The following is a 22,670-nucleotide window of genomic DNA, read 5'->3' as shown; positions in this document are numbered from 1 at the left end:
AGCAACACAGGGGCGCCTGGTTGGCGTGGTTGGTTAGACAGCCGACTCTTGGTTTCAGCTCAGATAATGATGTCATGGTTGTGAGATCGAACCCCACATCAGGCTCCGCTTACAGTGGAGTCTGCTTAAGGTTCTCTCTCCCACTCCCTGCGTGTATATGCGCACGCTCTTGCTCTCTCTCTCTCTCTCTCTCTCTCTCTGTCTCCCAAAAAATGTATAATAAATATGTCTTAAAGCAACACAGAATCACAGTAAAGCCTTAGTAATTAAAAGTGAAAAGGATGCAAGGGCAGAAGAACTTCAAATTATGTAGTTCCAAATAATGTATTAATTTGGTCGGAAGACTAATAGAGAGCTTCTTGTCTTGTAAATAAACCCTGTGGTACAGGGGTCAGGAAGGCACCCTCAGTTTAAGATAAGAACACTGCTTTAGGGGCGCCTGGGTGGCTCAGTTGGTTGAGTGTCCAACTCTTGGTTTCGTCTCAGGTCTTGATCCCTGGGTTGTAGGATCAGATCCCCATGTGGGACTCCACACTGGACAAGGAGTCTGCTTGGGATTCTCTCCCTCTGCCCCTCCCCCAGCTTGTAAACGCTCTGTCTCTCTCTCATAAGTAAATCTTAAAAAAAGAAACAAAAAAACACTATTAAAAATCATCCATGTACTTGTGGGCCTGACTATGTGACTTTTAGCAAGTTATTATGCCTTCTTGAGCCATCTCATTTTTTTCATTCATAAATGAGGACAGCAATTCTCATACCTACTTCCCTGTGTGCCTGCAAGATTTAATAATGTGTGAAAGGTACTTGGGAAAGCATTAAGTGCCATACATATTTGAAGTGTTCTTCTAAATATATTCATACATAACTCAACCCTTTGGGGATCAACACATAGCACACGAGTCATAATTTAAGAGGAGGAAAAAAGTTGCCATGAGGCAAGGTACTGTCACCTCCTGTTTAAGAAATTCACAAATGCCTACCCTCAGTAGAGTTTTGGGTAAAGATCTGTGGAAGGTGATTAGAAACCATCTGGTTTAGGGGCGCTTGGGTGGCATAGTGGTTAAGCCTCCGACTCTTGGTTTCGGCTCAGGTCGTGATCTCAGGGTCCTGACAAGGATCCTGTCTCAGGCTCTGTACTCATCATGGAGTCTGCTAGGGATTCTCTCTCTGCCCCTCCCATTCACGTACACTCTCGTGCTCTCTCTCTCTTAAATAAAATTATAAAAAAAATTTAAAAAACCATCAGGTTTGTGTTTGTTTTTCTGTTGTTCTAATGTTTATTGCCTATTTGGAAATTTGATTCCCAAAGCTAGAGCAGAACAAGCAGTTTCGAGTATTGTGAATGGTGGGAAATGAGTTGAAAAAAATGTAGGTTTGTTTTATCTTCAGTATTAATACTGAAAATAGATCCTTGGAGGAAGCCAAGGACAAGCATGATCAGACCAGCCAAGACCATACCTGGTTAGGTAAACTGGGCAGGCTGAGAAGGATAATAGCAGCCATGTGCCAGACGCTGTAATCGGTGTGTTACGTTCATTAATTAATTTTATCCTCACAGTATTTCCTGAAGTAGATTTACCAACCTACTTCTCTTATTAAACTCTTATTCCCCCCCATTTCCAGATGGGGAGAACTGAGACTCAAGAGGGTTGAATGGTTCGCCCACGATCTGATGGTCACGCTCTTCACCACTCTGTTGCCTCTAACCACTTTTGTGCTCTCAGTCCCACGCCCTAGAGACAGCACTGTGTCATGTGGTCAGAATTTGATCTCCCAAGTATGTATTCCTGTTGGATGGACTTTTTTCTCCTTAGCCCCTTAAATGACATTCCCTCTAAATCAACCGCACGTAAGCATGTGTGGAATGAATGAGTTTATCTAGTTCCACATCTCCCTCTGTGTAAGGTGACCTTTCAGTTTTAGTCCTCAAGTACAGTAAACACTTACCAACAACCTCATTGCCTCTGCTCCCTACCGCCAGCCCTGCACAGTTAGAAGTGCTAGAAGTGATTTCTTTCAGGATCTCTTTTTTGTTACTTTATTTATTTGTGTGTTTATTTCCATACACACACACACACACACGTGTACACATGTGCTTGATGTCAGCTCAGGTCATGATCTCTCAGAGCCTCAGGCTCCATGCTGGGCGTGGAGCCTACTTAAGATTCTCTCTCCCTTTCCTTCTGCCCCTCCCCACTACCCGACCATCACCACCACCCCCGCCCCTACTTGCACGTGCGAGCTCTCTCTCTCTCTCTCTCTCTCTCTCTCTCTCAAAAAAAAAAAAGAAAAAGAAGAACAGTATTTAAGACCTCTGCAGATTGTCTTTTAAATCATGGTGGTGATACTGATCTGCTGAACTATGGGGCTGCTGTGAAGATTAATAAGCAAGTTAACGAAGTATTATTCAGGGTCTCTTTATTACTCTTACTTCCATTGATGGGTAGGTGTATGTGAAGTTAAAAGTATGAATTTTAACACTCTATTTGTGGCAAAGTCTGGGAGACAGTGGCACTTTTATTTTTTTAATGTTTTGTTACATAAACATCTGCAGCATCCCTGGGTTTAGGGGTAAATCAGACATGTCAGGATATGGAATGACTGCTAGGAAATCAGTAGGGGATCACCTCAGCAGCCAGAGTCCATTCTCCTGGGGCCTCTGAACACAGGACACTTACTGATTTCAGCAACTGCTTTTTCTTTGAGTTGGGATTTGGTATCATGAATATAAAACTTTAGTTGTGGGGCGCCTGGGTGGCTCAGTCGGTTAAGTGTCTGCCTTCAGCTCAGATCATGATCCCAGGATTCTGGGATCGAGCCCTGCATCGGGCTCCCTGCTCCGCGGGAAGCCTGCTTCTCCCTCTCCCACTCCCCCTGCTTGTGTTCCCTCTCACACTGTGTCTCTCTCTGTCAAATAAATAAAATCTTTAAAAAACAACAACAAAAAAACTTTAGTTGCAGCCCCTAAAAGCATTCAGTCACTTAATTAGAACAATAGTCCTTTAAGACTTTGGTCTTTAAATACACCAAAAGCTCACATGACTTTTGAGCTCTAGTTTATATAATTTTGCTCCGGTTCCTGCTGTGTTGTCTGAATTGAGAAGTTAATCTCTATAGCATCAAGTGATCTGTTGTAAAAATCTGTAATAGTGTATATTTTAAGCATCCTGTTGTCTGTTTAAAAAAGTAATAATGAAAAATCTCATCATTTTAGACAACTTTCTGCCTCTCAAGAAATTATAACCAAACAGAAATCTGAGTTTACATTGTTTTCTAGGCTTTTATTGTCAAAACATTTCTTGCAGCAATAATGCTCTTAAACTTTTTGAAGTATCACCTGCAAAGTGATTTGTTAATCAGATTACTTTTATTTCACAATGCTCTGCTTTATCTGGGAAGTGTATTAACATCAGTAGTTACTATAGCCTATAAGCTACTATATATCCAACACCTTCAAATTGTTCTTACTGAAAACTATATAAAGGACTTTTTAGGGTTCTTCGGAACCTACAGTTTAAAACGAGGGAGTGGTGTTTGCTGGCTGGTCAACAGTGAGTAATCATTCAGAAGTCATGCTGTTTTGAGTGTCAGACCCCCAGCAGGCTACTAGATCCTAAGACTTGTTCAGGGTTTCTTTGTAGACTTATACAGTGGCTGACTGTGGAGTCCTTTCTTTTCAGAATTTAGTTGTTTGCTTGAAATTGAGCTTTTGCGTTTCCCCATAGGTTCTTTGTCCTCCTCATCTGAAAAATATTTAAATCATACTGCTCAAAGGGCACACAGAGAAAACAGCGTGACTGACTTTCGGGAAATTAGTAAGCAGTAGGGTTATTTTTAGGCTTTACTCTTTGCAAACATTTCCTTTTGTTCTTTAGAAGACATTGTTGATCTGTTCATTCATTTGCTGTGCTCTCTCCCCCACCACCCAGTGGCTCTGGACAGAATAAGCCCTCTCTTCTCTACTCTGAATGACATAACTGCGTTACTTTTTATTTTATTCAATTTTAGCTCATGAATTATTCATTTGTTCATGTTTTTCTAGGTTCTGAAATACCACCGCCGCCGCCTCCAAACACACACACACACACACACACACACACACACGCACGCATTTTGTTATTTGGGGTTGATTTGCACCCTCATTTGCAAATGCTGATCGAAAAATATTCACACAAGCAGAATATACAAAATAGGTATTTTTGTCAAAATAATTGTATAGTGGTCGCTGATGGTGTGATTTATTCGCCTGTATTTGCTCTGTTAGTACTTATTTAAAAACTGTAATCTTTAGAAAGTCATACAGTTAGTGTAACAGAATCCCAGGAACAGGGTAGGTGGTTACCAAGGCTGACCCTACACGCAGCCTCAGGTTTGGTGCTTGAAACATCTTCCAGTGTAGAGAGGAAGTAGGATTTCTAAGGAAGCACAACTGAAACCTCAGTTTTGCTCTTCTTATGAAAGCAAGTTTGATATAAGACTTTTCTACTTTAAACAACGTCCAGGAGGATTTAGCCACTTTGTAACATCCTAATTTAACCTTTTATGTTTTTCATCTTTCTTATAAGATAGAGAGGCATTATAGCATTTGTGGTTAAAACCGTGGGTTTCAAATCCTCATTCTCCTGTTCATGTCAGTATGTTTCAATTTCCTTATCTCAAAACAGAGATTACAATATGTACTTCATACAATCATTTTGGAATTTGAATCAGATAATCCATGTAAAGGGCCCAGCCTAATGCTTTACCTGGTAAAGTCCCAATAGATGTCGATTATGATTATTGTATCAGGTTGTTTTATCTAAGTGTAGGATGTTTGTTATTTTAGAAGATTATATACCAGAAAGAGACAAAGTATTCAGTTTTCTGGAACCTTTGCCTCTTTCCTAGAAGAACTTTTTATTGGGATGTCCTCAAACACAGGTGGCCCAATTCCAATGCCTAGTGAATTTCATTCCCTTTGGCCCTTCAGTATTTGCAGCTCTTCATACCTAGAATCACCGCAATTATAATAGGAAGTCAAGCAAAACAGTTTTTTGCATAAAGAGAGGAAGGCAGAATGTGGAATGGCGTTGACATCTGTGCTTCTGCCCTGGGCCAAAAGCAGAATCGTTCTTTGCTGCTGATTCGGCATCCCATCTGCTGCCTCCTCCGGTGCTTCGGCCCTTCCTTTCCCTTCCCTGCAGAGCCCCAGGGATGATGAAGTCAGGGAGGGGTTGGGGTGTCACACATCTGTGAGGGAAACAGGACAGAGGTTCAGGGAAAGACAACACAACGATAACACCATTCTGCAGATGACCCAGTTGGTTTAATGCTAAATCTCCTCTGCCCGTGTCAATTTTACAGAAGTTCTGTGGCTGGTGTGCAGGTTAGAAAACATCAGGCTCCTCTAGTGAATCCCCCTCTTTCTGATCAAGAGCTTTTCTCACATCTGAGTCAACAATTTACTAAACTTCACTTTAAAAAAAAAAAAAAAAACTTTCTTTTTTTTAACTCTTAGCCCACACCCTCAGAATAAGCCCTTTATTTTTACAAGGGATGCTTTAACTTCTGAGCATATCCTTTATTTGTCCGGGAAACGCATTTGACTCACCCCCCCTTGCTGGCTCATCCACAGCTCTAACTCCCACTGAAGTGGCTTCTTGTGTTAAGATAACCTCTTCTACCCTGTGAGGTACAACCAGGCTTTCCACAGCACAGTTATCTCAGAATCATTTAAAGTTTAGAACACAAAACATAACACACATGCGAAGGATATCTGCCTGCAGTGTTGTCATTTAACTCGTTGATTTTGATTGAAACTTGAATAGTTAAATAATAGTGATGAGTGCCCCAGAAAGGCATGTATTGAATAAACAAAAGGAAGCAAACAGAAAAGAAAAGTAGGGAGAAATTGTCTTAAATCTATTCATTTTTAATGGAAAAAATTTTTTTAATATTTTTACTTCCAAAGCTTAAGGCTCGTTTTAACTCAGACCGATTTTTGTTTTCAGTTATGTTTCCTGATGATTGTTCCAAGTTTGTCTATGATTCAAAAGAATGAAATACTAATTTAACATAGAGTACTTGGTGGTTATTTTTCAGGCTGCTTGGCTACTGCATTTGCTTTCATTTAAATTTGAAGTTATCCTAACCCTTTATTCAAAGAGGCAGTTGACTCTGATTCTGACTTAAGTTTTAGAGTCTTTTTTTTTTTAATATTTAAGTAAACTCTGTACCCTCTGTGGGGCTCAAGCTCATGACCCCAAAATCAAGAGTCTCATGCTCTACCAACTGAGCCAGCCAGGTGCCCAAGTTTTAGAGAGTCTTAATTATGATTCATCACATAGGTAGTTTTCATTCAGTGCTTTAAAAAAAAAAAGAAAACACTTCTATGTTTACTTTCTAGACTGATTTTGCACGATTTAGTGGAACAAATGTGGAAACTGACTTTGTAGAGGTGCCATCCCAAATGCTTGAAAATTGGGTATGGGACATGGATTCCCTCCGAAGATTGTCAAAACATTATAAAGATGGAAGCCCTATTATGGATGATCTGCTTGAAAAACTTGTTGCTTCCAGACTGGTCAACACAGGTATGACTTGTAATTTTAGAAAAGGAAAATAACATTAGAATTGCTATCTCCTTTTAAATCTTAAATGAGATACCTTGCTCCCATTTTGTAGTATGTGCTACAGGCATCAGTTCTTGAAATCTTTGATCTTGTGATATTAGAACACATAGTTCTCTCTTCTCCAAAACATGCCCAAACATTCTTATGTTATTAGGTCTTCTGACCTTACGCCAGATTGTTTTGAGCAAAGTTGACCAGTCTCTCCATACGGACGCATCGCTGGACGCTGCAAGTGAATATGCCAAATACTGCACCGAGGTTTTAGGTGTTGCTGCTACTCCAGGTTTGTAAATACCGAGACTTGAATTCATTTTTCTGTCAGGCGCAGGGTAAACACCTACCAGCCCTGCCAGGGAAGGGAGAGTTGGTCAGGCAGCTTACCTCATGTAATTTGTTTCTGATTCCTGTAATCAGGCCATGACTCTCAGATAAGCTTACCATGTCCATATGAGTTATCCTATCCAAATGTGCTTAAAGGAGAGGTGGCTCCCACTTTGCCCCATTTTCGTGTAATCAGGCATGAGCAATTGGCCTCCACCCCAGAGCAGAGAAAGCCATTCACATTTGGCAGTACCCACCTGGCTCCTCCCTCCATGTATAGACAACCGACTTCCCAGTGATTTCACTAAGAAACTGGCAGAAGGGGCAATTTTAGAGAGAAGCACAAGCTTCTGCCATGTTTCTGTGTTTGGTTCTGAGATCGGTTAAGGCAGTTTAGCACTTTCTAACCCAATATTTATGTTATTCATGTGGGTGGGTAGGTGCTCACACGTGTGTGTTCACATTTATAGTTATATATATTTTTTAAGCCAACATGTAGTTGTTCATGTATACATAGTTTGGTACGGTGACTTTTTTCACCACCGAGGTCGTTATTTAAATGGGTCCATCACATTTATAGTGGTACCGAAGATCAGAAGAGTTAATTGAGTCAATCCAGGCTCCTCACTTCCTTTTGTGATCTGTTTAGAGTAGACCATAGAACAACTTTGTGCCTGAGGCTACTTTGACAAAAAAAATCCTTTTTTAAAAGTAGCCCTAGAGGTAGATTGCGTTGGTAAAACCTTTTTAGCTTTTTAAATAAAGAGTTATTTTTCAGTAATTATGAACCTAAAATAAGTGCCATTCTGACACATTTTAGATATAAAGAGGTATGACGCAGAGTAGGCTTACGATCAAAGTATCTGTAAGACACATGTGTCTAAGGTATAAGAAAGGACTGAGTAGTTCTGAAACACTGAGCTATCTGATGGGTGTGGACAAAGCCTCTGAAACTATTGTTAGGCATTCCAGAGCTTAGGGCCGAAACCATCTCCGAGGTTGAGTCATCATAGCAGAGAAGTTTGTAAACATCTTGGCCAAGGGCACAGGTAAACCCAGGGAGTACTACAGGTGAGATCCTGCTTGTCTCTTCTCCCCAGGGTCTGGACTCCCCATAGGGAAACCTTAGCCAGCTGATAACCTGATTATTAACATTGGCCATCACATTGATTGAAATGTATCTTTCTTTAAAGGCACAAATATGCCAGCCACTTTTGGACATTTGGCAGGGGGATATGATGGCCAATATTATGGATATCTTTGGAGTGAAGTGTTTTCCATGGACATGTTTTACAGCTGTTTTAAAAAAGAAGGGATAATGAATCCAGAGGTATTGTATTTTCTTTTCTCCTTTTGTTGATTTCAATTGCTCCCTCCCCTTTAATTCCTAGTGTAAAATATTTATTACACCTAGATTTTAGAGCAAGAGATTTGGTAATAGCTTTTAACTTTTAAGTCTTGCTTCTTTTCATATCATACATCATTAAGTTGTAGTGTACAAGTGACTAACTCTAATTCTGTAAGTTTAAAAAAAAAACCTACTGCATTTTCTTGCTTATTAACATTCCAATATATTGCATAATTAAAATTCAAAGCTTTGTTTATGCATTTGAGCATTTATAGCAGCTAGTTTTGACATGTGCCGTACAATGTTTTAGTTTTATAAGAGGTTGGGAAAGAAAGCTAAACTCCTTCCTTATAGAAATGGTCTGCGTATGTTGCGATATTCTCTACACAGATTCTTTATACATTTTCTGTGGGAGGTACCCTTTCTCTGTGGCTGGCATACCCCACCTACTACGTAGTTTGTAACCCAAATTCCTCTAAGTAATTTAAGCTGCTTCATTAACCTGAGCCATTCCTTTCTGTGTACAGTGAATTGGCTGCCAGGTGGCTACCAGCCAAACCTTCCTGAGTTACAGTCCCCCAGTCTCCACTCTTGTTGAAGACTCAGCTGTCAGATTATTTCTAGGGCTGATGCATTTTCCAGTGTGCTTTTTATTCTGTTTGATTCAGAAATTAGAAGAACAAATTATCAAAATCAGGCTCTTTGTGCTTCTTTTAGCCAACTGATTTGTTCCCCCAAACTTTATGTTTCTGGATTGCATAGTGCCTCACACATATACTGAAATACATTGCTGTAATTTAGATCACCATCCCCCCAACCTCCCCCACCCACCCCAGAAAAAACCACTCCCAGGGCACCTACATCCTACACTAGCCTTTCCAATCACACCATCTTCTATCCCACCCTACCCAGGCTCTTAGGTCACTGTATGCTTCCTTCCCTTCCCCGGCCAACCTATTGCCTTGGTCAACCACTGACTGTGCTCATAAATATCTTGACTTCTGCATGACCTTCAGCCAAGTGCCCAGCCCTGGATTCCTCCACCATCTCACTTAGATATGGTGCCCTTGGGATTCAGAGCTTTCTGGAGAAGATGGTGTGAGTCCATTAACATGCCCTGCTACAAAGTCATGCTATCTGACCTGTCTGGACACGCAGTGTTACTCTGCTGTCCTGTCCACCTCCTTTATTGAGTTCCCCTGAGTCTCTCACTACCTCTCTGCTCTCCACTAAGAAAAGTAAGGCCATCAAGACTGAGTACTTCATCTTTTTTTCTCCTCGTATATTTCACTACTTCTTCCCTTCTACTCAGGGATGTCTCTCATACCAAGCCTTACTGGTTTGCCATCTTGGGGAAAAAAAAAAGTCAGTAGTCAAATAAGATATTTGACTACTGACTTTGACAACCCTATTGCTACTACTCAACTGTTCTTCCTTTTACAGCCTAATTTCTCGCTGTAAGAAACAGTCTTGGCAAACCTCTTTTATCTGGCTTTTGCCTCCACCAACTGAACTGGAAAGTTACTTTCTCTCCAGAGTTACCACTGATGACCCAGTCGCCAACTTCCAAAGGCCCTCACCTACCATTTTTTTCTTTTTCTTTTATTTCCTCCTTCTTGTTATTCCTCTCCTTGTTCACAGCCCTCAGCTTAGCCATCCAATCCCTTCCTTACTTCTCAGAACTCTGTGTCAGCCAGATGTGTGTGTTCCTTTAGCTCTTTGCACCTTCACAAATTGTTCGTTCTCTTTCTTCCACCTAAAATGTGTGCCTTCTCATCTGTGCCGCTTAAAAATTTTACCGTTCTGAAAGGCCCTACTCAAATGGCCACTGACTTCGGAAATCTTCCAAATCATTCCAACCCAAAGTGGCCTTTCCATTTTTTGAAGAGCAGAATGGACTTGGGCATGAGGGAGGGGCTCCAACAAGCTTTTTCTTATGTCTGGAATTTTTAATATAACTCTTAGAACAGAAAAAAAAATCAGGTTATAGAATATTTTATACCATAGAATGTAAGTTTTTATTTTAAAATGTATGTTTAGAAAAAGAGTACATCAAAATGTCCATTCTTAGCTTCGGGTGATAACTTGATGAGTGATTATTAAATATTTTCCTATGCATTTTGTGGAGAATTTCCTTATTTTTGCATAGAGCACGTATTAGTGCAGAAATCAGAAATCAATGATTAAAGAGACACAAGGTCTAGTTGTATAAAGGTACAATTATGACCTGTTACTGGCTCTTACTAGTTGGTGAGGCTTCCTGGCATAAGTGCTCCGGTACCTTTTTCAATTAGGCTTCCTCACTCACCTCCTCTGTGCTTCCACTCACGCAGCCACATCTCCAGTACCCTTCACCATGACCTCTTCTCTTCCATCGGTCAACGGAACAGCCAAAGTACTGATCCCAGTGGACCCCAAGGAACTTGCAATTCCAGCAGACTCAATCCCTGCCACTATGCTTCCATGTACTTCCTCTTATTCTCAAGTTTCACAGCTTGGCCGGCAGCCAGACTACTTTTAATTTAGACCAGGGACCTGGGTTGAACTTGGAGAAAGCAAAATTCCCAACAAATTGGAATTGTTGCTTTGTAATGTTAAAAACAGTTTTCAGTTTTACTATAATTCTGGATTTGACATTGCTATATATTACTCATTTTACGCCGTGAAGCTAGCTTTAATCCCTTCCTTTTTGTTTTCCCGTCAAATACTCTGGGATATCATGTCATTTCTTGCTCCCCTGCTGTCACAACAGTAGTGAATCTGGCTCCAGTGACAAGGGGAATCCCTGTGCACCTGACCCTCACACTCTTCCTTGCAGTGGCAGATACTAGAACAGCTTTTTAAATAGCCGTTTTGTTCCCTCCTACAGTGCACTGTTTGTCTGGTTTTGCTTGCTTTAATTTTTTTTTTTTTTTGGCAAATGTTTGCTTTGAAGTAATACCTTATTTACAAGATTCAAATACCCATTTATTAAAAGTTAGTACTTTGAGACAGTAATCCCATTCTACAAAAAACATCAGTCATTATTACAGGTTTGTTGTGATGAAGAGAAAGAATTTTTTTTGTTTGTTTATTTATTTATTTATTTTTAGTAATCTCTGCACCCAACTTTGGACTTGAACTCACAACCCCAAGATCAAGAGTTGCGTGCTCCTCCAACCGAGACAGCCAGGTGCCCTGAGAGACTTTTCGTAGTATAAGGAAATACTGAATTTGATCTGAAGTCATGGGTACCACAGCAATCACAGTGTATCTGTAGACTATGTTGTCTCAAGGCCCTCACCCTCCTGAGTGTGTTTTATGTTTTTTTCCTTATCGTTGAATTCTGCTATATTTTCTAGAATTACAAAGTTTTCAGTAGAAAGGGACCAGTTATTATTGCCCAGCACAGTGAGTTAAAAAGATTGTTTCCCAAAGCCATTATAAAAATTCTGTAATAATAAGGATAAATAATAGACTCTAGAAACTTTCAGTAATAAACCACAATAAAAGCAAGCAAACAAATAAAAGGACACCTTGAAAGGAAGGAGAATTAGACTGTCTTAGCTTTCTTAATAAGCATCACAATTGAGTACATATTGGTGCCACTGTAGTATATAAGGTTGACACCTTTTTTTTTTAATTGAAGTATAGTTGACACATAATGACATGTTAGTTTCACCTAGTAAGTGTTTGAATCATTTTGAGAAGATAGTGGTGTGGCCCTTCAAGGAATCAGAGCCTGCTGTTCTTAGTCCCCAGACTCCACAGAGGCTGGAGACTAAAAGATCGCGGACTGTTGACATTATTGGTCCTGGTCATTGATATCAACAAAAGAATATCTCCAGGCCTTCTCTCTGTAACCTCTTACCATCCTGCAAAGCTCAAGATCTGCTCTGAGAAACATTCCAGATCTTAGCAATCCTAACTAGAAAGTGCCCTACTCACTGGGAAAACCATAATAAGGAGGATCAAATATAAAGCTTTTTGTTGTTGATGTTGTTAAGGTAATCTATACCCCCAGTGTGAGGCTCGAACTCACAACCCCAAAATCAAAAGTCAGATGCTCTACCATCTGAGCCAGCCAGGCACCCCAAACCTATATATAGTCTTCTTAATACCAAATGTAGCAATAGGATATTTTATGGTACGATGGTTTCGTTCTGTTTTGAGGGCTTCTATCGAAGTATTAGAATTGGCCACTTACCTATAATAGCCAGAAGTTTGCTACCTCTGGTTTTATTTGTGATTTTCTCTTTTCTTCATTATAAATAGATAGACCATTCTAACTAATTAGTTTGTTAAATATATTCTAAAATCTATGTTTCTAGTAGAATATGTCTCATTATCAGACATATCTTTTCCTTCTCCAACTCATCTCTTAAATAACTACAGAAGGGAGCTGCTGGGGAATAACACTTTTCCAGCAAGCTGTAGGGGCTCTTTGAAGATAACTTTAAGGTCGCCAAATGTAGTTTCAAAATACAGCAGCTAATCATAGCGTTGAAAAAAATGGGGGCATTTTAACTAGGACCATTTCTTTTTATAAGGCAACTTCATTGTGGGAAAATTTCTTAAGAGGTAATAGACATTGTGGATTCAAAGACAATTATATTATTAAGCTAGAATTATCTTTCACCTCTTTTGCGTTTAGAAATATTGCTAACCTTTGTTTTTCCGTCAATGAAGAAGAAATGTATTTTATTCTGTAATGCCATAAGGAAGTAGCTAGATCTTTACTTGCAGTAACAGACACAGAAACATGGCGAATTTGGGGTTAACATACAAAAAAGTTACCTGACAGAGAATGTGTAATATAAAGCTAAGTATTCCAGTGCCTTTCAATCAATTCTGGTCCCGGCTCCTGCTATAATGTGTTGCTAAGGGAAAATATGAAATTTCCTCTCCTGCAGGTCCTTCCAAATGGATTAACTTCTGCTTCAGCTCTCCTGATATACCACCCCAAAGCTGATTTTTCTTACACTTCAGCCCTTTCTAACAGACTTAGATTTTGCCTGATTTAGGGGTAAAGGAAGGAAATGGGATTGATTTCCAGCTTACTTCTTGCATATTTACAAGGCCAGACCTTATAAGTCTTGAATCCCAACCAACTAGAAGCAGTTTTTCTTCCTCTGTGTTCTTACAGCCCTCCTCTGTATTTCTCTTTGAACCCTAATAATCTACATTGTTAATTGTCTATTCCTTTATCTCACATCCTAGATCATAAGACCCTTGTAATAGCTGTTTTATTCACTTTTGTGTGTCCTCTGCTTCAAAACTGTTATATTTAATTATGGTCGTTCTATACTACTGCCCAGCTTGCTTTTTTTTTCCCCCCCATCTCCCTCCCCATAAATAAAGATCTGTCCTTCTACCCTCACAAATTGAAACTTTGCTTAAGGTTTCCAGAAGGCCTCTTCTAATGAAGCAAAGATTCCTACCCACTGTCCTCGTTTCCATCTCCCTGACTACCAGCACCAGTCTCTGATTCTCTTCCTTTTTCTGTGTTGTTGTCCAAGGTGTTCCTTTTCCACCCACAATCTCCCCACTGTCACAGAAAACAAAGGGTGTGCTGTTGGGAAGGCATTCACCCATGGGCTGTGGAAGGAAAGGTTTCAAAGTCCACCTTTAAAGCTGCCCAGTGAGCTTGTTGGATGCCTGATTGTCATCACCTGTGTTCTTTGCCCTGATGTCTGTTCCTCAGAGTAGGAAGGAGACAACTCTGGCTCTGCTCCCCAGAGTCAGTCACAACAGGAAGGAGGGAGGGTTGGAAGGCAGTGGAAGTTGGCATGTGCTGCCTCACAGATGCCAGAGATAGCAAGAGACCCAGGTTATTGGCTCTTTACATATTCTCATTACTGATAGATGATGGCATCCTTCCTTCAGGTCATTATATTGTTCTTAAAATATTACCTCAAGGGGTGCCTGGGTGGCTCAGTCAGTTGAGCATCCAACTCTTGATTTCAGCTCCTGTCATGATCTTGGGGTCACGGGATTAAGCCCCGGGTTGGACTCCCTGCTCAGTGGGGAGTTTGCTTCTCTCCTTCTCCCTCTGCCTCTACCCCCCCACTCATGCTCTCTCTTTTTCTGAAATAGATGAATAAATCTTTTAAAATAATAAATAAATAAAATATTACCTCAAATAAAGGGTACATATTCTTAGATCAAATGAGTGCCTTGTCTCTCCTACTTAATATTCCTACTGAATTAGGGAGTCTATTTCTTCTTAATAATGGAGATGAAGTCTCTTGTGATTTTTTTAGCTTTATTAGGAGACAGAACTAATTTTAAGGAGATGCCAAGCCGGGAATGCATCCGTGTCCCTGCTCTGTACATGAGACACTGAACGTAGGGCCAGTGAGAGAGGGACGGAAGTGAGAGGAGAGATGGATGACCCCTGAGGGTTACTGAGTGCCCCTGGATGCCATGTGTTACACTAGGGAGTGGGCAGCGTACTGAAATCATCTCTAATTCCCCATCGACTAAGTGAGGGAGGCATATTCCTTCTTGACAGGTAAGGAAACCAAGGCCCATGGTCACAGAGCCAAGGGTGAAGCCAAGATTCAAATTTGGCCCTGGCTCCCAAACTCCTGACCTTGCTTTAGAGGACATCATGTTAGAGAGGATTTGCACAGTTGCCAATAGATACACTCTAATCTTCCAGGATTAAAAACCACACAGGTGACTAATGTGACTTACCTTCATGGAATAGTTAATAGAAGCTCTTACTATCTGCAGATCGTCCTGAAGGATTTTTTTCAGCATGAAAAATCTCCATGGTTGTCTTAGAACTTCTTTTTGCTTTCCTCCCAGTTCAAGGTTCGTTATTATGTAAACAAACTAGAACAACTTAGGGCAAAGACTCCTTCCATCTGTGACATATGTCTCCCAGACGGTGTTCTCTCACCCAGAGAGCCGGTACCTTCCGAAAACACGAAAACTCACTTAACTTTTCTTTTTTTGTTGGTTTGTTTTTTGGTTGGTTTGTTTTGTTTTGTTTTGTTTTATTTTTAAAGAAAAGCAAGATCCTATTACCAAAATGACTCTTCAACTGTTCTCCAAACTTCATTTTGAAGGAAATGAAACTATTAAAAGACCATTGCTCTGTAATTCAGGAAATTGAATCTACTTGTTTGGAGCCGTACTCAGGGCAGGACTGGAGCTGTGCTGAGCCGCGTACCGTGCGTGAGACAGAATAGCACCCAGCTCCACGGTGGCTGGACTGGTTTGGAGGAGCCCTGAGCCGCTTCTGCACAGTGCCAGGCAGCTCCCTCAAGGGCCTCTTTTCTTTGCTCCCTAAAACCACAGTCCTCTGTAACAAATGACACTGTTTTGTGAGACATCAGCATTGTGGGAGATTTATTCTTTACCTTAATCTAGATTTTTGTTGACGTTCCTGTAATATTTGTAGAACGAAATAGGTCTTTTTAATAAGTAAAAGAGTCTCAGATCTTGAGCATTAAGAATTCCTGCAGGTAGGGTGCCTGGGTGCCTCAGTTGGTTAAGTGACTGCCTTCGGCTCAGGTCATGATCCTGGAGTCCCAGGATCGAGTCCCACATCGGGCTCCCAGCTCAGCAGGGAGTCTGCTTCTCCCTCTGACCCTCCCCCTCTCATGTGCTCTCTCTCTCTCTCATTCTCTCTCAAATAAATAAATAAATTCTTTAAAAAAAAGAATTTCTGCAGGTAAATATTAATTATGGAGGTTTGATGGTGGGTACATAGGGTTCATGATACTGCTGTCTCTGCTATTAGTATATACTTAGATTTTTTTCCATTAAAAAGGATTAAAATATTTTTGTAATTCTGCACATGAATTTAATTCACGTTTTCTAAGTCCTTCCTGTATCCCTACAGTCTTTCTTCCCCAGCCTGCCCAGTCCCCCTGCTGATTCAACATTGTAGGCGAATGTAAGCACATTGGGCAATGAAAGAAGGGGAAGGGAGGGAGACTGTGTTGGGCTCAAGACCCCTGAGCTGCTGCTACTTAGAATAATAAAGTCTCTGGCAGGAGTAGGCATCATTCACATTTTAGGTTCCCTGATTGCTGTCCTAACAGTCATAAATTGCTGCAGACCAAGTAAGAAACTACACATCATTTTTTTCCCCTGAAGAACATTAAATCTAGATCTAAGCCTTCATTACCAGGTTTTCAGGAATTCAAAATATCAGTGATTACAGGCCCTACCCTTTTTAAGAAAATTAATCCAAAGTTTATAAATAAAGCAACAAGATTACGACATGCCTTTTCAATGTCAGACTAGAGTATTGTCCAACAAGCCCCTCTAAGGATCACTGCATGTTCTAGGCCCTCCACCTGTCCACTGTGGTAGCCACCTGTGGCTGTCAAGCACCTGAAATGTGGCTGGCGCCACTGAAGAATTGGGTGTAAAAGTAAAAAACACACTAGATTTTGATGACCTACAACAAAAAGTAAATCTCAGTAATTTTTATATTGATACATGTTGAGATAATGTAGATATAGTGGTTAAAATATTTTATTTAAAATTAATTTTACCAAGGGTCTTGTTGTTGTTGTTTGTTTTACTTTTTTAAAAAAGCAGGGAGTCTGCTTAAGGATCCTCTCTCCCTCTTCCCCTCCCCCTGCTTGCTGGTGCGCCCTCTCTCTCCCTCTAAAATAAATAAATCTTAAAAAAAAAAAAAAACTATTAGTCATATTGATCAAATGATACAATGGATATACATTTCAAAGTGTTACTCTGTGAAGTATTTATTTTATATGTATATTTAGAATTAGGCTTCATGAATTGTCTTGCTTTGCTTCCCCAAAAGATACTGATGAAAAGGAAGTGAAAATACTGAATAGCACTGATTCTGCATTGCCATCGTTTTCTTTCACATATTTGCTCATGTATTTATGTAAATAAAGGCAGAGTAACTGCAATGTGTTTTAAAATTCCAGACGTCCTCCCCAAAGAGGACTTTGCACAAACGTCCTTATTCCCAGCTCTGGGCCCACAGAAATACCTGACCCTACGCCATGGGACCTGTGCTGTTCTCCCACTACCTTTCATAAAGATGAGGGGTTTTCTATAAGCCCCTCGTAAAAACATTTGGCCGTAGTTGTGCCACTGTTTACAGGTACACAGACCCCCTGTTTGTGGCCTTCTGGAACACTCGCTTTGCTAACCCTTTAAAATAGCATGGGGAGATGGGCTAACAAATAAGAATCTGTTATACATTCCATTTGGCTATTTTTTGTTCATCTGTTTGCTCACTGTTGAGACTCTAAGGAGACAAGACAATAATAAAGAGGAATGTAGAAGACCAGAGTTTGTAAGCTTCAGATCTCATAGCTACCAAAACAAATAAGTACTACAGAGCTGTAGTCTAGGCAAAAGAGAATATCCAGAGTAAAGTCCCTTTTTCTTCACCCTTACCCCTTTCTCTTTTTGCATCTAGGGATTTGGAAAATTGCTTTAACAATGAATTATTAGGCATGATGTTTTATTTTATTAGGTTGGAATGAAATACAGAAACCTAATCCTGAAACCTGGGGGATCTCTGGACGGCATGGACATGCTCCAGAATTTCTTGAAACGTGAGCCAAACCAGAAAGCGTTCCTAATGAGTAGAGGCCTACATGCTCCTTAAACTGGGGATCTTTGGTAGCAGTCCATGTCTGGAGGAGAAGTTGACATCGCCATGTGTTACTGGCCTGGAAACTGAAGGGAGTTTTACAAATGAAAGTTTAGATTACTATTGACTGCCTTTTGTTTTTCGCTTTGAAAAATTTTGCAGATGTAAATGGAACTATAAATACCATGACCTAAGCAAACACCCATTAGAAAATAATTGTACTATAAAATTTCATAAAAATGGATTTGATTTCTTTTTATAAAAGTTTCATATGAATGTAATTTGATTTTTTACTATTGTACTCTAGATAATATAATGTAAGAGGGCTAAGAATTTTTAAATTGAATCATATACATTATATAATTTGATCCTTCTTATATCGCAAAGCTTTGTACTTGAGATTTCTGGACTGATAATGAATCATCACATTCCTCTGGTAAATATTTTCTTGGAGCCCTGCATCACCTTTGACCCTCTGTCTCATGGTAAAGTGTGACCTCTTTGCCCACATACCTCAGGGCCAGGGGAATATGCCTCAGTAATGCATTTATCTTTGCATATCAGGTCTTACGATTTCCACCTTTCTGCCACACTTAAATTATGTTCCGATATTGGGGTTTATCTTTTCTAAAGTCCTGTCAGAGAGTACCAAAAAAAGTACGAGTTTTAACTGAACTGGCCTAATGTGTATTGTTTCTGTATCTGGTGTTAGAGGATTTTCCATCTTGTATTAGAGGTTCCTTTCCCCCTCAGCATATGAAGATTGTTAGTCTTTTCGACATATTTGCCAACTAGAGCACTAAAGCAAGTCCAAGGATATGTTTCTTTTCTCATGTTCTGGTAAGTGGTAGGGACTTTGCCTCCTTTATCTCCTCCACGGTGGCAGATAAACATGTCACAAATGGCAGTGTAGTGAAGAGAGCTAGAGCTGATGTCAGGCAGAAAGAGTTCAGAAACTCCAGAAGAGGAGTAAGTTCTGGACAGAAGTGTTTGAGGACGGCTGATCCAAAGTGTTATGTGTTCTTTAACTCAGCCACAGGGAGGAGGCTCTTCGTAGCCTATCTTGTCTGGTGATTTTTATTTTAAGTGAACCTTTGGATCTCTCTTTAACTTTCTTTTTTATGAGTCTAACTTCTACTTCTACGGCAGACCAATAAACTTACAGTACTTACTTTTCCCTAGGAGCCTACTCAATAAGGAAACCAAAACAGGATAATAAAAAAAAAAAAAATTTAATTAAAAAATCCAAACTCTGAATGTACTCTGATAGGTCTTCCAGTTGTTTTCCACTGTGTATCTGAGGTATGACTTTGCTGGTGAGGTACAAAATTAGACAAATGGACTGTGTGTTAAATAAAAACATATATACATATGTTTATTATGCTGCATAATAAAATTATAGACAGTGGGAAAAATTAAGAGCTCAGACAACACAGAAGAAAATTCTAAGATTATTATTGCCAAGCACATGCATTAAACATGCACATGAAATCTTACCCTCCCCCTGAGACAATTGCGTGGCCCTTCTCTCCCCCAAAGTAGTTTTTTTTCTAACTTGTGGTACTTTTCTCATATCTTTTGTTTTTCCCCCAGACTGTTCTGTTTTCCAGTTTCAGACAAAAACTCTCTTCAGCTTTTTCTGTTGCCTTTCTGTGTGTCTCCTTAACAATAACTTTATCACTTTAAATCTTACTTCACATGGAAAAATAATACTTGGTGTGAAAAAGGCTGCACACAATAAAGTTGCATTATTATCCATGACAGTGAGCTCACATTTCTTTCATACTTTAATGTTAAAACTGAAATGCATAAGAAAACAAAAGCTCTATGATGTTCTTTTTATTTAAAGTCCACATCTGGGGCGCCTGGGTGGCTCAGTCGTTAAGCGTCTGCCTTCGGTTCAGGTCATGATCCCAGGGTCCTGGGACTGAGCCCTGCATCGGGCTCCCTGCTCCGCGGGAAGCCTGCTTCTCCCTCTCCCACTCCCCCACCTTGTGTTCCCTCTCTTGCTGTGTCTCTCTCTGTCAAATAAATAAATAAAATCTTTAAAAAAATAAAGTCCACATCTGATATTTAAAATCTTCCAAAGCATAGCAGTAAATTCAAATACTTATTCTTTAGCATAATTAAAAACTAAGGACTTATTTTTTAATGTCTTTTTGAATATAGCCATTCATCTATTTTTTCTTTTTCTTTTTTTTTTTTCCCAGATCAGAGCATAGAGTTTTGGTAAGGCATTTTGAATGGTGGATAAACTATAAAAATTGTCATTAGCTAACTTACACTTCAGATTTGTGAACTGAGCAATGTATAATAAAGTCTCTCTCTTGATTATTGATCCAGGAGATTTAGGGATGTTTTGGGTAACTACAGAGAAGAGAAAGAAAAGGCATGATGTTATGCCACCTAACATAGACTTTTTTCCCTTTAGTAGGAATGCTGCATGTTACCTAGATGAATTAACTAAAAATTATCTTGAAGAGTTATCACCTGAGCTATTTATGTGAAAATCTTGCTTTTCTAAAGCTAATAGGATGACAGGTAAATATCTGTAGCTCTGTAGAATTGACAAACTGCATTGTGTAAGAAGGCAAAATAGAGAAAATATTTTTTCAAAAATTTTTAATTGATACGATTTAGTACTTGTACTTTACTTAACTAGTAGGGAATGACTTAACTTTCTACTTTCTCATTTTGCCTTTAGCCTTTGTGTATGAATTAATGTGTATAACAATCCTGCCTCCTCAGTGGATCCTCTGGTTTGTTTATGACCATTTTTCATTTTTTCCTTTGCTGTCATGCACAAGAAGAAATTTTCATGCTCTGAAGGAATTGAATTAAAACTGGGTTTAGCCATGGTTAACTGAGCCCCTAAAAGTGTTAAAAGAGAAACCCTATTTCATCTGAATAGATGCAATGACCAAGGCTTCTTTCTTCTCTCAACACATTATTACAGTTATGTGTCTCCCATCTGAAATTGGCTAGCCCCTCAAAATCAAATATGCCTTCTCTTATGAATGTTTGGTGAGAATAAAAGCAAAAAAAAAAACATACTTTCAGTTTCTTTGAAAAACCATCAATGTCCAAAGTTTACTTCTTCATTTGTCATTCATGGAGAAATTTACATGGGAAACACATCCACCTAAGTACCAGCTGTTATCAAAGGCAAAGGGTAAAGTTATAAAATCTAAATACTAGATCAATGTAGCCTTTTCTGACACACCCACAATAAGACTTAAGATTTTGTCTGAAAAAAATCTTGACAACTGGGGTAATGAACAGAACCCCTCTCATATCCCTCTCCAGTGAATGATTCTTGAGTTTTTATTTGGCTGAATTTACCTCATAGTTGCTTTTCCTAATAAAATATAGATCCAGTGCATCTGGTCCACTGTGTATGTTCAAGAAAAGGGAAATGACACAGGCTCTCTTGTTTCTGCTCACATGACCTGGCACCCATTCTGGCTGCTTATTTCATAGACCTTGGAGGCTCACCTAAAATTGTACTGCAATGATAAAATGTCCCTAGCATTTGTTGTCAGAGAAACTGTTTGGCTTAGGCTGGTTTAAAGGTACCAGATTCATTGAATCCAACAAGATACTTGACATCTCTTTTGAAATCTTTGTGGCTTAATCAGCCAGGTGGATTCCTAGCTATTGAAACAACTAAGAGAGTTGAATAATGGTTCACATTAAACTGAAGGAAATTTCCAATCCTTTGAAGACACAAGAAATTCCATAAAGGGTATTATCAAATTTACAGATAACAGATCTGCAGTGGTTAAATAGGATCTTATTAAGATTTAAAATCATTTCAGTGCTGAGGCAAATTTAAGATGAAATTGGACACACTCCATTGCCAAGGTGAACGGAAGGGAAACTTGACAGTGGTACTCAGGAAAAAAATACACCGACAGTTTTTTTTACCAAATTCCAAATTTATTTGCCCACAATACAGCACACCTAGGAGGGGAGCAGGAGGTAAGAATGAAAGTCTGTAAGAGTGGGTTGATGGAAGGTTGTGTCCAGATCAAAAGAATTCCTCTGGACTCGGATGTGCTAAGATCAGTCACAGCTAGAATATCGTGTTCTGTTCTAGGTGTCCCATTTTAAGCAGACTTTGGCCAAGTATTACGGTGTGTGAAAGAATAGGAACAGGAAGGTGATGACTGTGAAAATACTATTCAAGAGGAATACATTGAAGAAAGGGAAGTGCAGCCTGGAGATGAATTCAGAAATACAAATGATGGCTGTGTTCCAACATTTAAGGGTATGGGAGAGAAGATAGGATTATCTTCTCCACATTGCTCCAGAAGCCAAAGCTTAGAGAAATGGTTGGAAAATACAAGATTTTAGTTCAATATGAGGAAGTGGTTTCTAATAATTACTGCTGACTGCAAATTCATCCTGCTGCTGTTAATGAGGATTCAAACAAAGCCTGTGGCTTCCCAGAGTGTTATGGAGGGCATTCCTCCTTTGAGTAGACATTCATTACACATCAGCTTTGAGGTCTCCCCAAAGTTTAAGATGCAACAAACATATAATCATTAGAAAGACCTCACTCAGGTGAAAGAAACGTTTACATGCTTGGTCTTAGAAATGGCATGTAGATGGTTGTAGCTACTCATATCACAAAGATAGAGTTGAAGCACTTATAGTTCAAGTGTTGCCTTACTCCTCATCTGTAATTAGTCAGTGCTTATCCAGAGGTCATTATCAGACTCCTTGTGGGTAATCTGGGAACAGGATGGGAAGCTAATAGTTGTGTATGACCGTAATAAAACCAAAGGTTCTTGCAATTGCATTTTCTTCC

At 39.6% G+C, this 22,670-nt stretch overlaps 1 protein-coding gene across 1 annotated transcript in view; it reads left to right on the top strand.

Annotated features, from left to right (window-relative positions):
- NLN (neurolysin) overlaps nt 1-19,101 on the top strand; it is a 93,402-nt gene extending 74,301 nt beyond the window's left edge. The window contains exons 10-13 of the mRNA XM_025892824.2: nt 6,386-6,572; nt 6,766-6,894; nt 8,126-8,262; nt 17,738-19,101. Coding sequence (XP_025748609.1) covers nt 6,386-6,572; nt 6,766-6,894; nt 8,126-8,262; nt 17,738-17,872 — 588 coding nt within the window. The 3' untranslated portion in view covers nt 17,873-19,101. The remainder of the gene's footprint in view (nt 1-6,385; nt 6,573-6,765; nt 6,895-8,125; nt 8,263-17,737) is intronic.
- The last annotated feature ends 3,569 nt before the right edge of the window (nt 19,102-22,670 follow it).

Source organism: Callorhinus ursinus, unplaced genomic scaffold (assembly GCF_003265705.2).
Source record: "Callorhinus ursinus isolate GAN/ISIS: 27379988/994484 unplaced genomic scaffold, GSC_fseal_2.0 scaffold23, whole genome shotgun sequence".
NCBI classification, from domain to species: Eukaryota; Metazoa; Chordata; class Mammalia; order Carnivora; family Otariidae; genus Callorhinus; species Callorhinus ursinus.
Note: the sequence above shows the minus strand (reverse complement) of the source record. Positions and strands in the feature narration are given on the sequence as shown.